Source organism: Ceratotherium simum, chromosome 20 (assembly GCF_057802395.1).
Source record: "Ceratotherium simum simum isolate JZ-2026a chromosome 20, ASM5780239v1, whole genome shotgun sequence".
NCBI classification, from domain to species: Eukaryota; Metazoa; Chordata; class Mammalia; order Perissodactyla; family Rhinocerotidae; genus Ceratotherium; species Ceratotherium simum.
Window position 1 is genome coordinate 52,195,198 of NC_141919.1, and position 25,497 is coordinate 52,220,694.

At 41.9% G+C, this 25,497-nt stretch overlaps 1 protein-coding gene across 6 annotated transcripts in view; it reads left to right on the forward strand.

Moving 5' to 3' along the window:
* The window catches only part of AUH (AU RNA binding methylglutaconyl-CoA hydratase), a 164,573-nt gene that overhangs the window by 133,607 nt on the left and 5,469 nt on the right, over window positions 1-25,497 (forward strand). For 5 of the 6 annotated variants that reach the window (XR_015555478.1, XM_004428318.2, XM_087444769.1 and 2 more), the window contains 2 exons: window positions 20,605-20,792; window positions 24,453-24,503. Coding sequence is in view for 5 of the 6 variants with exons in the window: in XM_004428318.2 (XP_004428375.2) it covers window positions 20,605-20,792; window positions 24,453-24,503 (239 nt within the window). In the remaining variant the exon portion in view is untranslated. The remainder of the gene's footprint in view (window positions 1-20,604; window positions 20,793-24,452; window positions 24,504-25,497) is intronic. The other variant, XM_087444768.1, reaches the window with a different exon arrangement.

Genomic DNA, 25,497 nt, shown 5'->3' on the forward strand with positions numbered 1-25,497 from the left:
CCAGTGCTTTTAACTTGATATCTTTTTTTTAATCCCGAAGTTCAGTGTTTTTGTTTGTTTGTTTGTTTTCAGTTGAAGAATTGTCTGATTCAAATAACCTAGTCCCTGTCTCAAAACTGTAGTCAACTTGTTAAATTTATTTTTCATTAAATTTATAGATGCATTTTAGAAGGATTGAGATATTTACCATATTAGGTACTTTCTCATAAGTCAGTTGTTTATGAGTTTTGTCTGTCTGTTAACTGTTTTATTTAACATATTTACCTGTCATTTAACATATCTGTATGTTTTTAATTTTGAAACATAGAGGTCTTTGGAGTCTATTTTTATTTGATACCTGATCTTTGTCACTCTGCAAAGAGTGCAGACTATTATGAATTCCTTTGTCTTTGTTAAGATTTTCTCTGTGACCTAGCATATAGCTAGTTTTCATACATATTGCATATATATTTGAAAGTAATAGATGGGGTGCAGATTTCCTTAGACCAAACTTGTTGTTTGTATTTTTCCAATCTGTGTGTATCAGGGGTGGGGAAACTTTTTCTATAAAGGACCAGATGGTAAATTCCTCAGGCCTTGTGGGCCGTGCAGTTTCTGCCCCGACGGCTCATCATGGCTGCGTCCCACTAAGACTTCATGTATAATGCAGGTCGCAAGGCAGATCGGGCCTCTATGTCCTTACTAGTGTTTGGTCTGCTTCTGCTATTGGCTTTGGATAGGGATGATCAAAACTCCCCTTGCTTGCTGTGGATTTACCCTCTGTATTCTCAGGACATGTTTCAGGAAAAATTAATACCAGTTGTGCCTCTCTTTATTTCTCGTGGTTGTTCCCCCGGAGGGGGTTTGTCTGTGTTCCGGCTGTCTGTTGCACAAGAGTGCTGTGTAACAATCCACTCTGACGGTCAGTGGCTCCAAACAATAACCGTTTACTTAGTTCATGTACCTGTGGGCGAGCGATTTAGGCTGGGTCTCTCTGGCAGGTCTGGTCCTGCTGGGCCTGCTCACATGCCTCATAGCTGGCCCACTTGGACCCCCTGGACGACTCAGGTGACTCAGCCTTTCCCCTGTCCTTCATCCTCTCGAAGGCTGGTTCTAGCGTGTTCTGAGTATAGGCGGAGACCCGCAGGTGCTGGTGAAGCCCCTGCTTTCTGCAGCCCCAGCCTGTGTGATCACTGATTGCCCTGGGGTGGCGGGTGCGGCTCCTGGACTCCAGAGCCAGCCACGGCAGAGCTGCAGTCTGCTCTTTCACTTGGACACCGCTTATCAAAACTTCTTTTGCACCATTCTTGGTCTTAATCCAAAACTGATTCTTGTATTTCTTTGTTTTGAGGGAAAACTTTTCAGAATTATTTGAGAACTGTAAGTTAAAAAAAAAAAAAAACCCAGCTATTTTATAGTCAATACTTTGTTTCCCTGAAATAGATGCTTTTTTCAACCTGAGATATCTCATGTATCTTGTTATCATGAGAAATCATTCACTAAAATAAAAATAATAAAATGTGTAAATTTAGTTTTTATGAAATTAGCTTACTTAAATGTGTGATATTGCTGCCAAGTAAACAAGCAAAAATCATGCCTGAAATGCTGATTTGTGCCGTTGTAAGTGTTTGCCAGTTTTCCTGTAACCAAAGAACCAGTGACTCCTTTATCGTGGCAATGAAGGGAGCATGCTTACAGTCAGAGCAAGCAGACCAAGAAAGCAGGAGGGTCGATAACACAGAGAGAAGGATATCGACATGGTGACTCAAGGTCTCCGATCCTGGAGGAAATAGGGGGATTCGTTTTAAACTGGAGATGGAGCGCTTCCTTCTTCTGAGACCAGGTGTTGGTGGATGAGGAAAGGGGCAGGAGCAGATTGGATCCGTGGAGACAGGGAGGCTGGGAATTGAGGTATCGCATGCACGCACGTTTGAGGGCGAGACAGACGGCCAGACCAAGAGGGAGGGAGGAGATGGGAGAGATCCCGCCGAGTGTGTGTGTGTGACTGGAGAGAAGAGATGAGAGACTCTCTCCTGTGTTGAGAAGGGGGTAAGGGAGTGGGGCTGTGTGGGTCCACCTGTATAGGGACCAAGAGCATTAGCTGCCACCAGGGCTTCTGTTGACCAGGGTTGTTCCTGGCACTAGGGACTGAACTCTGAGTAGTCCCATTCCACAGATTTCGTGATTTCCTGCAGCAATGTACTGTCCAGATGTAGAATCAGGGAACGTGAAAGAGCAGTTTATTGCATGGTTGAGAGTTGCCACTTGGGTGCAATGAAAGATGAAGGGAATGGCACGATTAAGGAGAAGATTTAAGATTAACGATCTTGGCAGGAATGTGATTGAAGGCTTCGGGCAATGGGAAGAATGGGCTGCAAAGACGAAGTAAAAGCACACGGGGGCTGCAGGATTGGTGAGGGCCGGGTAATAGAACTCGGGTCACCTGGCTTACACCGGGGGCTTGGGTGTCTTTGTGTAAGAAGTCTGGGGGTTTGGTGGTTCAGTTTGTTTCCCTGAAATAGATGCTTTTTTCAACCTGAGGTATCTCATGTATCTTGTTATCATGAGAAATCATTCACTAAAATAAAAATAATAAAATGTGTAAATTTAGTTTTTATGAAATTAGCTTACTTAAATGTGTGATATTGCTGCCAAGTAAACAAGCAAAAATCATGCCTGAAATTTCCTGGGGCTTCCTTCAAACCCCTTTTCCTCCAGTGGGAGAGGGGCTGAGGTGGTATTAACCCAGTGAAACGCCCGGGGGACTTCTGGAGCTGGGATGTGGCTCAGAGTCTGCCATGCTGTGCCCACACTCGAGATGTGTCGTGTCATCCCTGGCCTCTGCTTTTCAACGAGGATGCCATAGGATTGTGCCCCTTCCTCCCTCTCATTGCTCTTCCGTCCCCCCCCCTTCCCTCCCGCGTTAGGTTTCCAACTAATTTTTGTTGCTTTTGAAAGAGAGAGTCTAGGAATTAGCTGTGAGCCAGCCAGATATCTACCTAGAAAAATCTGCAATATACGTTTTAAATTTGTAATCAATGCAAGTTATGTTTTTGGTGTTTAAAAGAGTTTCCACTTAAAATATTGACAATATGGCTTAATTTTAAAATTTGCATCTCAAACTTAATTTTTCAGAGGAGCACCTTTGTTAATCCATTGTTGCCATAAGACGTATTTTGTAGAGTGCTGGTAATAGGACATTCATTGTTCTTGCTAGGATGGCAATAATGAATACCTGTCGTGTCCAGAAGTTCCCTTCAGATGTTCTCCTGGCATGGGGAGAGTTCGAGGAACGCCTCCGTAGAGCTTCCCATGAGTGGGTGTGCAGTCCACAGGACTCTGGGAGAAGAGTGAGGGGAGGGCTAGGCTGTCTTATCCTGGCCATTTGCACATGTGTGTAAGAAGTGAGTTGTGAGTTGTGAGATGTGGGTGCGAAGGAAAAGAGGGTCAGCATTTAGACAAGTCAATTTCACGTACATTTGATGTCCAACTGTGCCTTAACGTAGTTTGAAATATGAAATTAACAAATATATAAAAACATGTTTATTAAACCTGCAGCTGAAGTTTCTATTCATTTATGGGCAAGCTGAGTAACTAGGAGCAAAATGAGTAACTGGGAAGTCTACGGGTGGCCAATGTTTGGGGTTTTTCCCCAGTATTTTGTTATGACAGTTTTGTTATTTTACTTGATATTCTATTAATACTATACAGTGAACATTTGAATAGTAGGTAGTGGATGATTTTTATAAATTAGCAAATTGAACAGGAAAGGGTGGTGGGTGTGGAGAGTATGTGTGTGTTGTTACCATATGTTGTGGGTAGTTTTTCTTGCTGGTTTAGAAGGGGATTTTAGTTTTATGGCATATATTTTATTTTGTTTCGGGTGGGGAGAGAAGCTTATTTGTTTTTGACAGGTTTTCTGTTTTTCTTGCGACATGACTTAGAGTTTTGAAAAACTGACTGGACATTGGATATATTTTACAAAAATAATTTGTTTCCAGTAAGTTAGAGTTGCTTCATCTTGCTTGGATATGCTCTGAAGAATGGCTTGTCCCATTTTCTTAATGTGAAACAGTTGTTGACTAGTTCCCTAAGTAACAAAATCATCTCATACTATCATTTCACAAAATGTTTGGTGGTTCTCCCAATAAGGAGTAATGCTGACTAGTTCATCTTTATCATTTCAGCCACTGTGAAATGTCATGCTTGTTTTGTTTTGCTCATTTTGTTGTTTGTTTTCTGTTGAAAGTTAAAAAAAAAAAAAAAAAAGTGGGCTGTCCCGCACAGGAGACCTCAGAGAGTGCCAGGGTGGAACATGGCCACACTGGCCCAGGCACCCTCCTCGCAGGTTTTCTGCTTTGTGGTCAGCTCCACATCTTTTATGTATCTGGCCTTTTCCTGCAGCACTAGCCCTAAAACCATAGGATAAGGTAGAGGTGGGCTAGCATCAGAGAGCAGAGAGTGAGGGAGAGGAAGATCTGGTGCCAAAACGGAAGGAAAGATGGCAGAAGAGTGTGTGCCTTCCATCCTGTGGACCTTGTGTTGTAATTCATTTCTCTCCAGCAACACTTTCCCAGTGGGAATCAACCACTGGGTGCTTTCGTTCTGAAGCTTTCTGCCATTGTTCACTGCCTCTGATACCAGACCCAGACCCGATGGGTAATAATTCATTTTTCCCTTTGGTCCACTTATCTACTTATGTTCTTAATGCTAAGGAACTCCCACCAAGCTTTGCCCTATCAAAGGATGACTATTTCAGCAGCTGTGCATCTGGTCTCTTCTAGGGGGACATAGCTAGCCATTAGGAAGAGCAGGTGGGCTGCAGAATCAGGCATCCCTAATTCACTCACTGGCTTACTAGTGGGCATGGGCTGGTTGCTTTACCTCTCTGAGCCTCTGATTTTCTGATTTGTCAAATAAGGATAATAATAGTAACAGCCTCCTAGGATTCTTGCAAAAATTCTAAGAAATAATGTGTTAAATTACATAGTACATAATAAGTTCTCACTAAATGGTGGTTTTTTATCTATTAATAATGGTGCTACTGTGCCGGAATCTTCCAATTTTTATCATGTGACCTGCTTTTGATAAGGAAAATCAAAAGTATTCAGATCTTCTTGTCCACTCCATTGTTTAGTCATTTAGTCAAATGACTTGTTTCATAATCATCAGTACTTTACTGTGTCTGTACTTATTCAGATGTTTTGTGTTATCTGGAGAGAAAACATCTGGATATTGAGGATTTTCCAGTTACGTCTTAAGCGCTTTATTAGACCCCTCATTTAATGAAAACATCAAGATCCAATTTTTATGAAATACAGGGTGTCTACTCTTTTTGTTGATTCAATTAAATCAATACATTTTAGAAAAGCTGGAAACATCATTGGTGTGTGGGTGTCACTTTCTCTGCTTCTGATTTTAGTTGGCAAAGACTGTGTTTCCTGGGATGAGCTTTCCAGAAGGAATGCCTTCCATACTATACTCTCCCCATTTTTCCCCTGTTATGTTTTAAGATAATGGTTAACATGTTCTGTTTATCTCCTCCTTGATTTTGAAAGAATAAAAGATGATTTTGAAATTTTGGGAAATACTCTGTGAATGTGCTCTGGGGAAAAACTGCTTTTTGGTAAAGGAAAGATGGGCAGCAGGAAAGATGACCTTAACAGTGTGTGTTGCTTAATCAATCTTAGTCCTTGTGGTAGGCAGCTTCTAAAATGCTCGCAGCTGTTGTGACCCACCCCGTCCAGGTGAAGGCTGGGCATACTGCCTTGCTTCTGTCTGATAGACTATGGCAGAAGTGGTGGGAGATCGCCTCTCAGGTGGGTTAGTAGACGGCTCTGGCTCCCATCTTGTGCATTCTCTCTCTGGAATTGCTCACCTTGGGGGGAGCCACCTGCTGTGTTAAGAGGCGGCTCTTGTGCGGAGGGACTGAGAGGGTCTGCCGACAGCCCTGTGAGGAAGCCTGGAATCAGAGGACTGCGGCCTCTCAAGGGACCCAGAGCCAGAAGATCCAGCCAAGCGATTTCTGGATTCTTGACCCACAGAAGCTATGGAAGAATAAATGTTTGCTGTTTAAGCCATGGAGTTGTGGGGTGACTTGCAATGCACATTAAATCATGAATATAGTCCTTCTTCATTAGAGATGATGAAACTATTCCTTCCTAAAGGACAGACTACATGGTTTATGCTTTACATATTCACCATCCATTTGATTAGGGAAGTGGTTTGTTTTCAGTGTTTCAGAGGTATTTTTTTTTTTAGGTACAAAGTGGTAACTACAACTCATAAAGGAGTGGAATATGTTGATATCTGTAGATATCAAGCTGTTAAATTTGATAACTCTTTTCAGTAATTATATGATTTATCCAGTGAGGTAAACATGAAACATTGTATTTGTAAATATCACTGTATTAAAATTAATCAAGAATTTTCTTTAAGGCTGTCATATATATACATATACACATACGTATCCATATTCATTTGACAACACAGTTATCTATATATATTTATAACTAATCTCAAAAGGGAAGAGATATCCCCCCTAGTCATATTCTTGTGGTATACTTTAGATACTAATGTGACTTTAAACCAATTATATTTATCATATGTAAGACATAAGACATAGATTATCTCTATAGGGATTAAAATGGAAAAGATGTAACACATGTATAAAACAGTCATACTTGTAGTGGTGTATAATGACATAAGATTTTTACTATAGGTAGGAAATTTCTGTTGCTGCAGCAATAGTATTTGCCTGATAAATGCATGCCACTAGATGGAAATCAGACTACAGCGAGTCCGTTGGATCACTTCTTTCTATTAGTTCTGTTTGCTCTGAGCAGTTACTGTATTTAACTTCAAGCAAACCTGGGATAGGTTTATGCTGGAGGCTGTTGAAAGATCTCCATTTCGATCCAGTTTGCTGACACCCACTTTTCTTGTGTATGGTGCAGCTGTATCGTAAGAACAGATGAATCATTGGTTTCTGGCTGTCTCCCGTCTCCTCATTTTGCCATGACAGAGGTTGCCTAGATATAGAACACACATCTGTCATTACGCGCGTGCTGCCTCTTTCCCCTTTGTGCTAAGCAGCATCCTCCTGCCAGACAGGTGGGCTGTGGGAAGTCGTGCAGACCTTGTGCCTCAGCTGCATCACTGACTCAGACGCTGTATGTGTTGAAATGTGCTATGGATTGTAGCAGAGTTTCTTTGGTTTTGCAACAGAAACATTGCAATCAAAAAGGAGCTCATGAAAGACTGAAGGGGCAGGAAACTGTAGACTTGGGCCGTCCGATACCATGTCTGCTGACCACATGTGCTGTTTAAATTTAAATTGATTAAAACAAACTAAAATTAAAACTTTAGCCACACTAGTCATGTTTCAAGTTTCATGTGTCGTGAAACTAGTCACGTTTCAAGTGCTCAGTAGCTACATGTGGCTAGTGACTCCCATATTGGACAGCCCAGACATGGGCCATTTCCACCATCACAGAAAGTTCTATCTGACAGTACAGCTTGAGACAGGTTTGCTTGGAAGCCTTCGCTCGAATTGATGAACCTAACCATTTCCTTCATTCTTCCATTGCTCCCCTCATGGTCCAAGTGGCAAGAGAGAATTTGATTGGTCTGGCTGAGGTCATTTGCCTCCCCCTAGGCTGTGGTGGGGCAGGAGAGGTTCTGCAGGAGGAGCCTCCAGAAGTCCTCGGAGCTACCAGCCCGGTCAGTTGAGTTCAGAGCCCCCAGGGCTGCAGAGAGTGGCAGAGGAGCATGCAGTGCTGGTGGTGGACACTGGGGGCCCCGAAATGGACAGATACGCACCACGGCAGTCTTTAAAATAGTCTTAAAAAGTAAGATTTTATGTTACATCTGGTGTATAACAATATATTTTTCAAAGGTAAAAATAAAGACACTGCTTCAAATATTTGTTATTAAAAGTGCACGTAAACATATTAAATGAATATAATTTTGTTCTTAATGAATGAAACTGGTTTATCTGTTTCTCTAACAGTGAATGGGGTAATAGTTTAAAAAGCCTTCTATAATAAATATTAATGAAAGCTATATCACAAAGGTTTTAATCTATTGCCAGTCAGCTTACTTTGCTCTGGAAAAAAATTTTATATCCAACCTTTCTTCTCTTGCCCCAATGCTTAAAAGTTTTTAAGCTTTTGCTAAATGCTCCTTTAGCAGAAGCCACGTAGAGCTCAAACTGATGTATTTCAGGTAGGTTCTGCTGAGGGTTAGCCAGTTATGTATTCTTATTTATTCCTGTCTTGTTTCTTTCAGAGCGTGTATATGTGTGTGTGTTTTCTCTCATCGCTTTACAACATGCTAAAAAACCTCAGGGAATAGCAAGTATTACAACACTTTGAACATTGGTCACAAATTGGAGGATAAATATTTTTATGGTTTTTGTGTGATTGTGACATGATCTTTTACGAGACGGTAAATATGCCATGTTTGTTCACATAGCGTGTTCATTCCTCTTTGACCCTGATGTTTCATTGTAAAAGTGGGAGGAAGTCAGTTTTGCGCCAGATTCATCAAAAAAGCGCTTGCCTGACCCTCTGACAGAGTTCCACAGTAATCAGTTGCAATGGGCATTATAATCCAAAGCTAACATTTTACTGCAATGTTTCCTCCACAATTCGAGGGAAAAATAACCTTAAGTGGGGCTTTCTATTTATGAGAGGGGATTTAGAAGTAATTCGAAAGTGATATTTACTTTTAGAAGTCAGAGGTCACTTCTGATTATATCAGTAGATTCCCTTAATGCTGTAACTACATAACTTAAAGTATTTATTATGTGTCCCCCTGTATTAAAATGGCTTCTTTCTTCATGAAGTCATAAGAGAAGGGAAAAGCTAAGGGCTAAAAAAGAAACCCAAAAAACAAAAACAAAAAGAAACTTGGCATTTTTACCTTGTAAGTGTCACTGAAACATAATTTATAATCCAAAACCATAAGTTATGTTGTTATTTACATACTACATTATAATTGTGAAATGTCAAATAAAGCTTGCTTTAAACTAAATACATGTAAATATAACAAAAGAAAAGTAGCATCTATAGTTGGTTTATTTCAGCCTTTCAGGTTAGGACTTTGGGAGGAGAAGGGCGGCAGTCCCAGATTGCTGCCGGCATCTCGTGTGGTAATGGAGGTCTGCATGCCTGCGAGGCAGCAGGAAATACGGAGGAGTTGGGGGAGATCACCAGATAGTTTGAAAGTTTTTATTTCTTGCCTTCTCTGGCAAAAACAAGCTTGCTGTGTTTAAGCCACTGCTGATTAGAGGTTGCTACTTTAAAATATGTTTTGTTTTAAGTGGTATAATCACAGGAGAGTATTATTTAGGGGAAAAAATTTCTTGATGCCTTCTCGAAATAATAAAGGATGGAAAAATTTTGAACAGGAATATGACATTTCAAATATATTTTCATTCTATCCAAATAATACATAAACATGAAAACACTTTGCTACATGGTTAAAACAGTTTTATACTTGTGGTAGTGACTGCTAGTTGCCTACCCATTTTCATTTTCCCTTAGTAATAGGGTCCATTTTCCCTTAGTAATAGGGTCCCAATTTTATTCTCCATGCTATGGCAAAACATTCAGCAAGAAGACGACCCTTCCTGCCTCCCACAACTACACATGACCAAGTTCTAGCCAGCGAGGTGGAAGCAGAAGTTGTTGGCTAAGGTTTAATCAATGACTGAAAACCGAGCACCTGCTTCTTTTCTTCCTTCCTGCTGTCTGATTTGCAAACATGATGGCAAGGCTTCAGCAGCCTTTTTGGACCATAAGATAACCTGGAGGATAGAAGATGCCGTCTGAGGATAGCAAAGGAGAAACAGAAGGAACGTAGGTTCTGGCTTTATACAGTACCCACTTGTGATCTTTATGCCGCCTTGAGAAAACTGGTCCCCAAATTTTGTGGTTGAATTCTAAGATTTCAAGGAAGTGGTTTAATCAAAGTAATAAAATTGTAGGTCTTGTGAAAGAGGCTGGATTTAATAAAGTGGACATGGAGAAGGTTGAGGATCTGGAAGCCTGACATAGCCAAGTCCCAACTGCCAAAGAACTTGCTTACTATTATCATTTGTTACCACTAATCCTCGATGCTCGTGATTTGTTTGAAGAAGAGGAACCTTGAAACTAAACCCAAAATCATTAAAAGAATATGCAGAACATGCATACGAAATTCATGGCTATTGTAAGTTTGATCATAATATGAGAAGTCTTAAATTTTTAAATTTAACAGCTCCACTGAAAGGAACCAGGGCTCTGGGGAAGTGGCCAATTCATGGTCTGGGGAGGAGAGGAGACGTATGAGGTGAGCTTGGAACATTTAGTGGTACCAGATAACAAGAAGTTATCAAAGACTATTAAGGTCGTGTCAGAAGGACTCTAGAGCCAATCTTAGCAAGTTCCCACTGGCAAAGATGGGGTAGTTTGAGCATCAATAAATAATGACAGTAGATTCTGATGCATCAAAGATGTTAAAATCTGTAAGTTTATGATGGTCTCAAAGATTAAAAACTTATGGTCACCTTTGGAGAATGCTAGGGAACCATCTTGTTATTTTGAAAATTAGTAAATAAAGGAAAACAATCAATCATTTAAAGTTACAACCATACTAAGTTACAAACTCATTTTTGTATTCCTGATAGATCACAAGCAAAAGAAACAAGGCAAACATCCATTTTGAGTGTTTTCATCCTGTTATTTTGTCTGTGGCTACAGAGAATGGTCCAGAGCTACCAGCTTCCCGAATTTGAGTGCCAGGAAGAGAGTTAGATTTGGACATGCACAAACCTCAGGTATTTGCAGTGCTGCTGCCTCCTTCACCAGCACGCTGTGGCCATTGCTGACCTCCGGCCTTCATCAGGGGCAGCAGGGACTCACTGCCCTCCCCCTCTAAAATCACCTAACTTTTCATTTGACCAGAAAGCAATTTTAAAATTTTTATTATTCTTTATTTGTTTATTTTCATTCCATTATATGTTTAATGCCATGTAGAAGGAAACATAATTCATACTTGATAGATTTGTTTTCTGCAAACAAACATGCCCTCTAATGGCTTTATTAAGTGTGAAATACTTATGTAATTGGTGTTTGAAATGCTAAATATTATGCAGAAATCGTGGTAGACTGTACATAGCAGTTTAAGAAGTTTCTCCTAGCTATATTATTGACGTTCGGGGAAGTTGGTTGGAGCTTTTGGATAGCCTAAGAATATATAATTATTTTCCCATTTAGAAGGATGGATTCCCAATATTCTAATACTTGCTATTCATCAGATTTTAAAACACAGAAAACCTGTTGCAGGAACTGTGATAAGCACTTTTTGTACGTTATCTCATGTTGTCTGCAGAACTGAATTTCAGCTCTGTATCCGTACCTTCAGGGGTCTTTTCCTCCTTCCCATCTTAGCCCAGTACCCCCATGGTTATACCCTAGACTTCATCTTCATCAGTAATGGCTCCCTTCTGAATCTAGATCTCCTGCATCTCACTCTGCAGCATACTAACCTTCCAATTCTTCTTGGACCTCATTGAATCATCAAGTCCGTGGACACTTTCCTTCTCAGCCACGTCTCCCCTGTCCTCACCCAGCTTAGATTTCATGGTCCTTTGTGATAATGACTTCCTTATAAATGACCTGAACTGCCTTCGCACCAACCTTATATGGGAATTGGAAGGATTAAATGAGTTAATTAATAGGAAGTGCTTAGGACAGTTTACATAGTATTATTATGTAGTGTCTGCCCAATAAGTTTCACTGTTTCTGTTACTTAGCGCCCCTTCTCTTCTTGTACTTGTCTAGTGAAGTTCCAGCTTATCTGCCTACTCAGTGCCTGCACTCAAATGGCTAGAGTTGCTGGAAAAAAATAGATAACCATGCCAACTCATCTCGTGACCACATGTCTCAAATGTGTAATTAATTTTGCCCAGTAATCCTACCATACTTCCCCAGTATGTTTGCTTTCCATTCTCCAAATGTGTGTTCAGATCTCTTTCCTCAATCCTACACTTACAGACGTTTTTGGTACGCGTAACAGGAAATCCTATTTCAGGTAGCTTAAACAGTAAGAAGATACCATGTAATATCACAAGAAGTCATAAAGTAAGGCAGTTTCAGGGATGGTAAGTTCAGCAGCTTAGTGACATCTTTCTGCTGTGTCAACTTTAGTTTGAAGATTCTGCCCTTGTTGGCTTCCATCATGGTCAAAAGGTGGCTGCCATTCCTCCAAGTGTCACATTAGACATGACAGCATCCCAGGAGAAGACCTGTTTATTCCTGGGTGTCTTTATTTCAGTGAAGAAAATTTTTCCTGGAAGACCCCTGCAGACTTAGTGTCCTTGGAAGAAGGCCAAGGTGAATGGTGGTCCGGTAGATGTCCAAAAGTGATTGGCTACAGCTGAGCTCACCTTCCTCCTGCATTTCTGCTACCTCACTCACTTCAGTGGGCACTTTTCAGGGTCTTGCTGACTCCCTCTCTGCTCCTTTCTGTCTAAACAGTCTCCCTAGGTGATGTCATGTGGGCCCCTGGCTTTGAATGCCATCTCTGTGATAGTGATCATTAATAAACATTACACTGCATATCCAATCACATGCTTGACTGCTCCACTTTTATACGTAAAAGACATCGTATACTTAACATGGCCAGAGCACACCCCCATCGCCTCCCATCTTCCCACTGTCAGTAAACAGCACCACCTTTTCTACTCATGCACTCAAGCCAGACATCTAGGAGTTAGATTGATTTCCCTTTGTCCACACATAGCAGTTTTGGACAACACTTAGTCCGTATCCCTCCCCCTATTCCTCCCCACTCTGCCCTAGTTCAGTCTAAGCCCTCATCCTGTTGTACTTAGAGGAGAGCTTCTTACTGGGCACCCTGCTTTGATCTTGCCCCTATAATCTGTTCTCTGCCAAGCTTACAAAGAACTTTTTTTTTTTTTACCCCCAAAGCCCCAGTAGATAGTTGTATGTCATAGTTGCACATCCTTCTAGTTGCTGTATGTGGGACGCGGCCTCAGCATGGCCGGAGAAGCGGTGCATCGGCGCGCACCCGGGATCCGAACCCGGGCCGCCAGCAGCGGAGTGCGTGCACTTAACCGCTAAGCCACGGGGCCGGCCCTACAAAGAACTTTTAAAACACAAATTGAATTATGTCACTTTCTGCTTAAAACCCTCCAGTATCTTTGCATCATAGGTAGAGTGAGATGTAAACCTACGTTGCATCTGTGTTATCTGAACCCTGCCTGTCCAACCTCACTTCTACCGTACCCCACATCCTTCTCCTGGGAGCTACAGTGGCCTCTTTCCTTTTCCTGGAACATGCTGAGCTCAGCTTCCCCTTAGAGCCTTCGCATGACTGATCTCTTCACCGGGTGTTCTTCTCCCTGATCCTCATGTGGCTGTCTTGTTAATATTCAGACATGGGCCTCACCTTTATCCAGCAGGCCCTCTCCAACCACCTAGTCTACATTAGCCATCTAGTCGTTTTCTCAGCACCTTTTCCCCTGCCTTAAATTCTCTCCGTAACGCTCATCACAGCCTCAGTTCTCTCTTGTCCATGTGCTCCTTTATTGTCCTTTTTCTTCCCTCTGCCTCTAAGATGTAAGCTTTGTAAGATTAGGGATGGTTATCTGGTTCACCATTGTTTGTTCAGCACCTGGGACAGCGGCTGGCACAAACAGTCATGCGCCACGTGACGACGTTTTGGTCAATGTTGGACCACATATACAACGGTGGTCCCGTAAGATTAGTACCATGTAGCCTAGGTGTGTAGTAGGCTATACCATCTAGGTTTGTGTAAGTACACTCTCATGTTCACAAACAATGAAATTGCCTAACGACACATTTCTTAGATAGTACCACCATTCTTAAGCGACATCTGACTCTATTAGATCACTCAACCGATTAGTGATTGAACAAATGGATTTTATTTGCAAAAACTAAAACAGATAAACTCCCATTCAGCTTCATCTAAGTATTTTTGAGAGAGAAAAATAAGATTACTAGTTATGTTATCATGTTGTTTATGATGTTGGAAGGCATGCGATAGAAATTGAATCTGGCTACCCTAAATGAAAAGCAAATTTATTGTAAGGTTCCCAGAATCAGTAGATGGCTAGGGAACAAGGCTTAGAGCACAAACTGGAGTCCTGGAACCAGACAGTCCACCGTGGCAGGGGTCACAATACAAGAATCGCCAAGTCTGCACATCGCTGCCCTGCATTGCCTGCAAGCTCAGAAAGTCTCCATGTTACAAGGTCACCCATTCAGGACTCCCAGTCCTGAGAAATAACATCCAATGGAGCAGTCCTAACTTGGATGCCTGCCCAGCTGTGCCAGGGCAGAGAGCAGGAGGATCTGGCCCCCTCAGCCTCCAGTGGAGGGATTCTCTGCTGTCCCAGTCTGCATACAAGTGGGGGTTCTCCCAAAGCAAGACCAGGATTTTAAAGGGGGCAGTTTTTAAGGAGGATATTGAGCAATCAAAACATGACAGACATTGAAAGCATTTAGGAACCTGTTTTGGAATTTCTCTTTGAGCCTGTTGGAGCCCTACCACAAATAGTGTGAACCATCTACCTACCTCCTTCATCTTCTTGGCTCATCAGGACCATAACCTGTCCTCAAACCCAAGTCTTCCCTAGAGAATGGTGATCCCACACCACTGTTTTCAGAAGATGCTCTTGGATGCTCAGTGGCTTCCTGTCACCTCGGAGTAAATCCTAGGTCCTTCTGGGCCCAGGGGACCCACAGGATCTGGCCCTCCCCCTCTTGGGCAGCACTTGCTGCTACATGCACCCGCTGCTCTGTGCTCCAGCCACTCTGGCCTCCCTATGCTCCTCTGAGAGTCATACTCGGTTCCTACAAGACCTGTGCACTGTGCGTGCCTCATTTTATCTGGTTTGGGCTCCAGTGTTATCTCCTCGGAGCCTGGCCATTCTGTCTAAACTGCGCATCCCACACCCTGACACTCTCTGCTCTCCTGCTGTCTGACAGTATGATTTGTTTGCCTATTGTGGGCTTCCCCATGGGAGTATCAGCTCCAGGGGGCAGGGCCTTTGTTTAGTTCACAGCTGTAGCCACATGCCTAGAAGAAGAAGCTGCAACAAATACTTGAATAATGAACAAATGTGTTGTCATCTTGGAAATTAGTTCCAAAAGAGGAATTCCAAAATGATCCTGAATAACAAGTACACAGCATTTGAGGTGACTATTCTGAAGTGGTAAATACTCATTAAGTTCTGTAAATTCTGTTGCTTTGTTAAAAAAGAATCATCTCCCACCTCATATTTGACATCAGTGCATCAGCAGATCCCACTGCCTCTTGGGCTGGATGTTGGAGCCTGTTAGAAATGCTGAGCCCTGGGTCCCACCTCAGACCTGCTGAATCAGAAGCTCCTGTTGACAGAGCCAAGGCAAAAAGCCTTAGAAAACAGCTGGCATTTTCTGAGCATTCTCACATTGGAGAGGGAAGGGCCAGTGGCCAAGATGCTTCCTTTTCTTCATAACATTGTAATGTGGCTTTGGAACTCAATTTCTGCTTGTTACTCTGATGTAGCTTCATGCAGATTCATAGAGCACCACAGCAGGCGCTTTTCTGGTAGGTGATGAAGTGACTCAGGAATAGTTTTTTGTGGAAGAAAATGTGCTGTAGATTTACTGTCCCTGGGAGTGGTTGAGGTACTTGTTCTAGCAGGAGCCTTGTGAGCTGTCAGGGAAATTCTCTGTTCACGTACACATTTCTCCCTGTATCTGATAGTACCATGGGGTACCTGCAGGAGTGTCCCGTGAGTGTTTTGTTTGCTGATACCATGATCCCTTAGTACTGCCACTACAGCCCAAGAGAGCTGAAGCCTGGAGAACTTCCTGGGAACATGGGCAGGAAGTGGCTTGGGATGCTTTTACTTAGTGGCTGGCTCTGTCTCTCTGTACTGTGGGCTTCAAAAATGGGGTAGCACTTTTATTCCTATTACAGTGTCGTATTACCTATATATTGCAGAACATTTTGGAAATACAGGAAGGCAAAATGAAAAACAATGAGCATTATATATCAGCTGACCCGACAGAGACAACTTAACTTTCTGGACACATTTGATATATGTATATGCCTGCTTACATTGTGTACCTACTTAGATGTACCCACATACACCCCTTTTATTTTATAAAATAAGCCAAAGCCATGAATTCATTTCATAAGTTGCACTTTACTTTCTTACCACAGATAAGAATCAGGCAGAGGTCAGTTTGAATCCTGTTTCTGCAACCTAACTCTGTGACTTGGGCAAGTTATTAAAACTCTCTGAGCCTCAGAGCAGGGCCTGACCGGGAGTCAGGGCTCTGTGTTGGAAGCGATTGGGATGGACAGTAGTGTGAGTTGAAGAGAGGCTTGTAGAGCTCCATGATCTTGAATGCTTTAGGGCTGCTGTCAGTGGAACAATTTTAATTCCACTGGAGACAACCCTGTTTTTAATTCCACTGTTTCATTTCATCAGTCCCCAAGACTGTCTCTAGAGATGGCACTTCAGTGATGCTGGACTCAGATCTCTGCGGGCACTGAGCCTGTTGTGTGATCTGGAGAAGTAAGCCTGGTGTGAGAAAATCAACTGGCAGAAATGTGACACACTGTCTTTGTTTTTACCTAACTCTAAGCTAATACTGGAATTTAGTATTGAGAATGAATAAAAGATGAACTGAGATGAGTTCTCTCTAGTACTCCTCTTTGCATTGGAACCTGAAATCTGGCGCCTTGTCTTCCACCCCAGGTCCCAGCAGCACGTCTTGTCTCTGAGGTCGTGGGATGTGGTGCTGCACTGAGCCTTGACTCCCCTGACCAGTGGTGGTGGTCAGTTTTGTTCAATTTCATAATAGAAAATAGCTGTTCATAAACAGAAGTACTTCCAAACTGGAGTAGGATGTTGGCATAAAAAGATTTTCTATTTAGGCCAACTGTGCCTGAGATATTTGTAGAAATCTGAGATTCATGTCAGTCATATGTAGTTTTTTGTATCATATTGCACTGCGGCTCAGTAACTCCCATTTGTACAGCTCTTTGCTCACACTATCAGTATTAATTGATAAAGGCAAACTGAACAGGTCATATCATTTTTATCATGTTCGAAATCACAAATTCTATATGCCTGGCAGTTACCTTCAGTTCCACAAATGTAAAAATATAGGTCAGACTATCAATCTTTGATTTCTGCAAACTGATTGCAGCATAGGAAAATGGGCCAGGTAATTTCTTACCAAACAGGTTTCCTAAAGATAAAATTTCAGTAAGAATGAGTGAATTAAATCATATATTTGTGTAACTATTTAAGAATGCCGCTTCCAACAAATGGTGCTGAGGAAACTAGATTTCCACCTGCAAAAAATGAAGTTGGACTCTTACCTTATACCACAGAGAAAAATTACCTGGAAATGGATCAGAAACCTTAATGTGAGAGTTGAAACTACAAAACTCTTAGAAAAAAATAGTGGAAAAACTTCTTGACGATGGATTTGGCAATGATTTCTTGGATATGACAGCAAAAGCACAGGCAACAAAAAAAAATAGGTAAATTGGATTTCATCAAAATTAAAAACTTTTGTGCATCAAAGGACACTGTCGACAGAGTGAAAAGGCAACCAATGGAAAGGGAGAAGATATTTGCAAGTCATGTATCTGATACGGGACTAGTATCCAGAATATATAAAGAACTCCTACAACTCAATAATAAAAAACCCAATTAAAAAATGGGCAAAGGACTTAAATAGACTTTCTCCAAAGACAATGTACAAATGGCCAATAAGCGCATGAAAAGATGCCCCAAATCACTAGTTGCTGGGCAAGTGCAAATCAAAAACCACAATGAGATACTACTTCACACCCATTAGGATGGCTACCATCAAAAAAAACAAAAACCATATAAGAAGTATTGGTGAGAATGTGGAGAAATTGGAACCCTTGTGCCCTATTGGTGGGAATGTAAAATGGGGTAAAATGGTGTAACTGCTATGGAAAACAGTATGGCTGTTCCTCAGAAAAATTAAACATAGATTTACTATATTATCCAGCAATTCTGCTTCTGGGTATCCACCCGAAAGAATTGAAAGCAGGGTCTCAAAGAGATATTTGCATACACATATTCATGACAGCATTATTCCTGATGGCCAAACGGTGGAAGCAATCCAAATGTCCATCAATGGATGAATGAATAAACAAAGCGTATATCCGTACAATGGAATATTATTCAGCCTTACAAAGGAATGAAATTCTGACATATGCTACGACATGGATGAACCTTGAAGACATTATGCTCAGTGAAATAAGCCAGTCACAAAAGGACAAAGACTGTATGATTTCACTTATTGAGGTTCCTATAGTAGATGGCTTGGGAGGTCAACCAGAAAGGCCAAATCTTGGATGCAGTGTCAGTTGGCGAGCCAGGGCGGGGACTCTCCTTGGGATCCTGTGATGCGTTATTTACGACAGAACAGAAAGCTCTCTGACACCAGGCCTCTCGCCCTCACATCACACCCTCCAGCTGACTGCTATGTCATGCATCCAGTTCATCAAGCAGAGTTCTGAGTTGTGTGCCAGTCAGCTCGAAGGAGTGGCTCTGTTTCATGGTGTTAGTTTCATGACTGTTCCTTTGTTAAATTTTTACAAAATCCTCATTTCTGGGGAATGATACTATAAAGGAAATGCTATAATGAATGGGCTTAAGCTTTATGGACTTGCAAAATACAGAGTTTCAGTTGAATAAAAAGTGCGACATTAACAATGACCATTGAGGGTCACATTTGTTAATTTTAACCAATCTACATTAAACTTTTCACAGAATACAGAAAAGAATCATTTCTTAAAGTTGTGCTTATCATGAATACTGGTTCTTCAGTCTCATGAAAATTCTCATCAGCTCCATGAGTAAATATAGCTATCTGGGTTGTGTTATTTATATATCTCTTCTAATCAGCTGCCATTGGAAACACCATAAATAACTTGTCTTTTCCATGCAGCTTGTCCCATAAGTTCTCAGACCTGTCTTTACTACACTGAGCAACATCATTATTTACAGTTAGATTGAAATTTGTCAATGCTTCATTTTTTCAGACACATTTTCTGCCATATTGAGTAAAACAGTTATAAACTCACCATCTCTAACTGCTTAGGCAGTGTAAAAACTTAATATATACCTGCATTTTACAGAAGCAACTCATTTATGTTCAAAAACAATCCCTATTGAAAATGTCAGTCCTTTTCCAATTCATTGAGGTTTGTTTTTGTTTCCTTTTTTTAGTCACTCATATTTTCTAAATATAGGTCATGGTTCTTAATATGGTGTCTTGATAATAGCATCATAAGCTGTATTCTTCCAATGCAGGTGTGGCTTTGTTTGTGAAACATATAGGAATATGCTTAATTACTGAAGGGATATATTTCTTGAAACTTGTGGTCTTTATTTTTCCTTTTTCCCACTTTTGATTGAGATGTGAATAAGAAAAGATTTTGCTTTCCTTTTAAAGTTGTTTAAAGGAAGCAGCACTTCCCAGTCTAAAGTACTGGAGTGACAGAGACTGTGGCAAACTGGAGGGCACTGCAGCCCAAAGGTGCGGCTGCAGGTGACTTCCAGGGAAATCGGTTTGTGTATGAAATCACCCACCCAGTTTTTAAATGTTAGTAACTAACACAGAAAAAAAAAGTTTAACCTTTGTAGGTCAAACGAAACGCAGTGAGCTTGTTTGCACAGCAGGCCATCAGTTTGCTTTATCTCCTGTGAAACCAGGCAGCCAGCCGCTGCTGTGCCGCCTGGCCATCTGGGCCACCTGGCCCCCCACCCAACCCTGGGCAGCCCTGCTGCCATTTTAAGGATAAGATGTAGACGAATCCTAATGTTGCAGCTGTTTTTGTGTTCTTAGTGGTAGGAATTGAGGCTGCCAGTAAGCATATTGACTGCTTTTGTCCCACTTTCTATTTCATGAGATCCTGGCCTCATCCCTAGAAGACACCGGAGTGAGTAGACAGATGGGTGTAATGGAGTAGTGTGTCAGGGGACGATTAGTACTTGCATGACAAAATAAGCACTACCAGGACAAGGCCTGTTTTCATGAGTTTTTTATGTGTTTTTATTCTTATTAGATTAAAATAGTTTGTAATTCATTTACCATAAATGGTTCTTTAAAAGCACATGAGTTGAATTTCTCAGAACTTGATAAGTCTTATCAGAACTGAAAGGAAAATGCCAAGTTTGGTGGACCTGTCGTTCCTCAGGTGAATGGACTAAGGGGCAGCATTGCCTGCCCATCGCTGACCATCTCATAGTTCCCGATGTGGTAATGATTGCGGGTTCGATTCAGAAAACACACCGGCCGTGTTGCTAGTAATAGTCAGTGTCAGAGTCACTTAATAATGATAGAAGGTTCTCAAGTGCTTTTTGGGTGTTGTTAATTTTATAAACTAGGAAATTAGATTCTGTTTTGAAGTAGTTTTCCAGTTACTGATTTGACATATAAACTTCTGGCCCTGGTTTATTTTTATAAATGAAAAAATGAAACATTGAAATGTTAAAACCAAAGGGTATCAAATCATTGCTTGCATTTTCTCTCTCATCCACCGCAGGGGGGACGCAGCGGCTGCCACGCACCATTGGAATGTCCCTGGCCAAAGAGCTCATCTTCTCTGCACGTGTGCTCGATGGCCAAGAAGCCAAAGCAGTGGGCTTGATCAGCCACGTTCTAGAACAGAACCAAGAGGGGGACGCTGCCTACAGAAAAGCCTTGGACCTAGCAAGAGAGTTTTTACCTCAGGTATTTCTAATTACATTTTCTTTTTTTCTCTTTTTCCATCACTTTACAGCAAATTGACGAAAACAACAGTCAACTCTAATACCTGTGATGGCCTTGGCTTGCTTTCCAAGTAGAGAAGGACGTGGTAGCTGTAAAACTAGAAATAGTATGCGTGATTTACATTAAGGGCCTTCAGATTTGAAGGTAGTCTGAGGCCCGTGCTTTAGCCATGCCTTGCTGATTATCACGTACGTGCATGTTGGTCACATGGGACAGAACTTCCAGCAACCTCAGTCGCTCATCAGCTGACCCTTCCGACCTGAGCTGTGCACGTAGAGAGAAACAGCGATGGATGGGCTGTCACACTGGGTCCCCCCAAGCTGAAACGCATTGAGGCACAAATATGTAAGGAGACCACAGGCGAGTATGCCTGGCGATAGGTCCCTTTGAGATGACCTGCTGAAACAGTGGCAGTTGTTTGTCTCATTGTGTTTGTTTTCATGGTGACATAGACATTGTTTTACCTGCTTTATACATGGTGTACTTCCTCACAATTACCCTTTCAAATCTGGAACGCACTGCGCGTTTACTCACAGATGACAGGCCTCGTGAGTAATATTTATAACAGTGCATTGAGGGTCCGGTTCTCAGGGTTTCTTTGTTCTCTCACTCTTCCAGGTGTATTTTGCAAATATTCCTTCCTTCTGAAGTCACAGATGAAAGGATTTTGCTGTGTAAACAGTTAATGGTTTGTCTTTATCCCTAATGGAGTTTCGAGTTGCATGACCCCCTAACCATTTCTGGAGTCACAGTGACTTCCTCTTCAACTCAGTCGTTTAACTCAAACAGTTTGTCACCTGTTTGGGGCCATGGACCCTTTTGGGAATCCCATGCAATTTCTATCCAGAAAAATGCATACACCCCCACATCTGTTTGCAGTTTTGCATCCAGTCTCAGAAGGTGTTCTTGGAGTTCTTTGTTGTCAGACGAAGGCCCAGGTCTGCTGTGACGCGCCTGTCCGCGGAGAGCTGTCAGACGGGGCCTCACGGTTGAGTTGGTTTCTGCAACCATACTGCCTAGTGTTGATACTAGTCCTTCTCAATTAACGTAGGCGCTGTAAGCTCTTTCGGGGCAGGGCCCTTATATAGTTTATTCCCCATATAAGGTAACAGAACCTTGCCCTCTGGATTGATGGAGAGGAGGGAGCAAATAGAAAAGATTTTTACTGCTTAAAGAATTAAAAAGTAAATCTTTCTATGTATTTATTTCTATTATTTCTATTTATTTTTCTATAAGAAGTAAAAAGAAAAAAAAAGCTCTCACCATAAGTTTGGTATTAATAGTTCCCTGAAATAATAGGGAAATGTCCACCTAAAGAGAAAGTAGAAGTACAAGTATCAGGAGAAGTGATAGGTTAACTAAATGTTGGTTTAGTGACTTCCTTTGGCTTAAAACTTGATGACCAATGCTCGTCTCAATTGAAGTACAGGGGTGTGTTTGAGAAAGGTTATGGCATAATTCCAGTTCTGATATTCCCAGCCTCTCCTGGGCTTTGGACCTGAGAGTTCAGCTCCCTGCTCCAGAGCTCCACCCAGGTGGCTCATTAGCCACTTGGCGTCTCTGCGGTTCAGATGCCTTATCTCATTCCTGGGAACGAGCTCTTTCTCCCGTGACTCTGTGGTTAATGCCATCACTGCCCACAACTCACCCTCCTGAGAGCCTCTTCCTCCGCTCCTCCACATCCAGCTGCACCCAACCTCACGGCAAACCAGGCTGTCCTCACCATCCCTTTCATCTGGAGGACATGCCTCTGAGAACATTAATTGCTAAAATTAGTGTTTCCCCAGATTGAGGGAGGTGTTGAATGGCTTCAGAATATGTGTAACTGTAAAACTATGCAAAAGTTGCAAAACGAAATTTGAGGTGGAATGATTTTTATTTTTACAGTCTCTGTCACTGAATGATTACTCTTCCAAATAATTAGAAAGCTTCTATAAAATTAGTATTTCTAGGTGATTTCTGTATTATATGTTACTTCCATTTTTCTGTCTGAGAAAAAAGATTTGTATAGAAGAAGAGGCATTGTTTTGTATTTTGAAAGAGAAGCTAATTAAATAAGCATTGTATCTAATAGCATTTTCATTTTCCTGTTTCCCAGTTTTCTAAACCTTACTACCCGGAGTGTGGCCTATGGACTAGCAGCCTGGGCATCCCCTGGGAGTGTGTGAGACATGCGGAGTCCCAGATCCACCCCAGACCCCTGAATGCACATGTCCATTATTATTTTTTGTGTGTGTGTGAGGAAGATCAGCCCTGAACTAACATCCATGCCGATCCTCCTCTTTTTGCTGAGGAAGACTGGCCCTGGGCTAACATCCGTGCCCATCTTCCTCCGCTTTACATGGGACGTTGCCACAGCATGGCCTGACAAGTGGTATGTCGGTGCGTGCCCGGGATCCAAACCCGGGCTGCCAGTAGCTGAGCGTGCGCACTTAACCTCTGTGCCACGGGGTTGGCTCCCACATCTCCATTTTAATAAGGGGCATATGGGAGTTTGATAAGCACCTTGTCTGGGTCAGCTGATGATAAAAGTGAATGGAAAAGATTCTCATTGAGAGGAGCACTCTGATTTAAAAAAAAATGAATTAATGACCTTAAAAAAATGGTACTGATATGTGTACTACACATGCAAATCACATTTGGAAGATTCTAACTAAGATACTTGTCTAAGCCTCAGAAAATTGTGGCCTCTGAAAAAGAGTTTTAAGCATGTGACTTAGGAAGAGAAGTTAGATAGGTTAAAGTTGATAATCAAAATGCCTAGATAGGAAAAAATGGCATTTTCCGTGCTGTCATGCATTTATCCATTCACTTATTAGAGTCCTTTGTTGTGCCTGTTGTTTAGCGCCTACCTTGCATTTTAATTCCAAAGACACTTAAAAATGTGCCGCTTACTTCTAACTCATCGCCCATAAATAATTTTTAGGAATATAATATATGATCAGATAACTAAATTCCATCTGGAGGATTGTGGTTTTCTAAGACAGAAGTAATGATCTCCTTCTCACAGAGGACACCCAGTGCTTTCCTCTGTAACCCTCACACATCCTTAAGGACTTAATGGACTTGAAGCTTCTGTGTGATGTGGGGGCGCTGCCTGGAAGACACATCTTGACTAATACGTCATCATCGTGGTTAGTTATCCGTGCCCGTGGAGGAAAGATGCAGAGCCAGTGTCTGAAACAGATGCTCTCTGAACCCCATGTCAGTCAACAGCGTCAGCCTCATCTTCAGCCCAAGCTTCTGTTGTACCAGTGGGTGTGGTATTGTGCCAGATAACTGTCTCCTCTTTTCACTACTTCACTTCTAGGGAGATTTGCTGAAGAATGGTAAGCCCTCTACTGGGCACACACCACCTGCTAACCTTTAAGTATATAGGATTTGCCTCGCCACAGCATGCTGGGGAATCTGCATAATCTGCTGATGCAATAGAGTTGTTACAACTGCTGTGTAATTAAGACCTTGCAAGGCTCCTAAAAGAAACTTCCCATGAACTGTCTTACAACCATTGTTGCTTCAGTGCTGTGGATCCAGTAATGGGAATTTCTCAATTTTACTGAGATGTACAATGTAATTTGCATAAATAATACTTAAAATCTGTTTCTTTAATTTAAATTTTAGGGACCTGTTGCAATGAGAGTGGCAAAATTAGCAATTAATCAAGGGATGGAGGTGAGTGCCTTAATGCTTGAGTTTGTTGCTAGAGTAGGTAGAGGAGATTTAATTTAAATAAACCAAGCTTAGATTTTACGTTATTTCTTTTTTTTTTGTGAGGAAGATCAGCCCTGAACTAACATCCATGCCAATCCTCCTCTTTTTGCTGAGGAAGACTGGCCCTGAGCTAATATCCGTGCCCATCTTCCTCCACTTTATGTGGGACACCACCACAGCATGGCCTGACAAGCCGTGCGTCGGTGCGGGCCGGGGATCTGAACCTGGGCTGCCAGCAGCGGAGTGCGCGCACTTAACCGCTACGCCACGGGGCCAGCCCCCTTACATTATTTCTTAATGTTCTAAAATATAGCTGTTTCCGTGCTACTATTCCTGAAAGCTACTGAGGTTCTTTTTGGCTACATCATTGATTTCATTCTGCTTATAGTTGCTGTTGTTTCAGCATCATAACCACGGAATTTTGTAATTTCACTGATGCCTTGCAGCTTATGACATGCTTGTTATTTTTGCCATTGAGTTAACAGACACATTTATTGGCTAGTCATTCATAGAAAACCAAAAGAACAGGGCATTCTGTGTATTCTCAGCACCAGTAAGTATTGTATTATTAAAAAAAACACTCCGAGGAGAGCTTCCTGGCTCAGGGCTGAGCCCAGCTCTCTCCACCGTTAATTCTGATGTGCTTTCTGCAGGGAGACACGTAAATAGGCAAGTCTGTAGAGTGTCCTGTGGTGACCCTGGGAGGTAGCTCCAAAGGAGTGGAGGCCCCAGACCAGAGAAGTAGGCAGGGCAAGGGAGCACTGCAGGCACCCATTGACATTGGCCTTTTCATGACAGCAGTTATATTTTGGTTAAATTATGGGCATTTTGAAGAAAGATACTTCTTCCTTGTAGACCCAGAAGCCACTGTATCTTCCTGTGCTTCATAGCAGTAAAAAGAGATTGAACTTGTTAGAAATAAATGCAGTTTTAAAAATTTACAGAGTATTTGGTT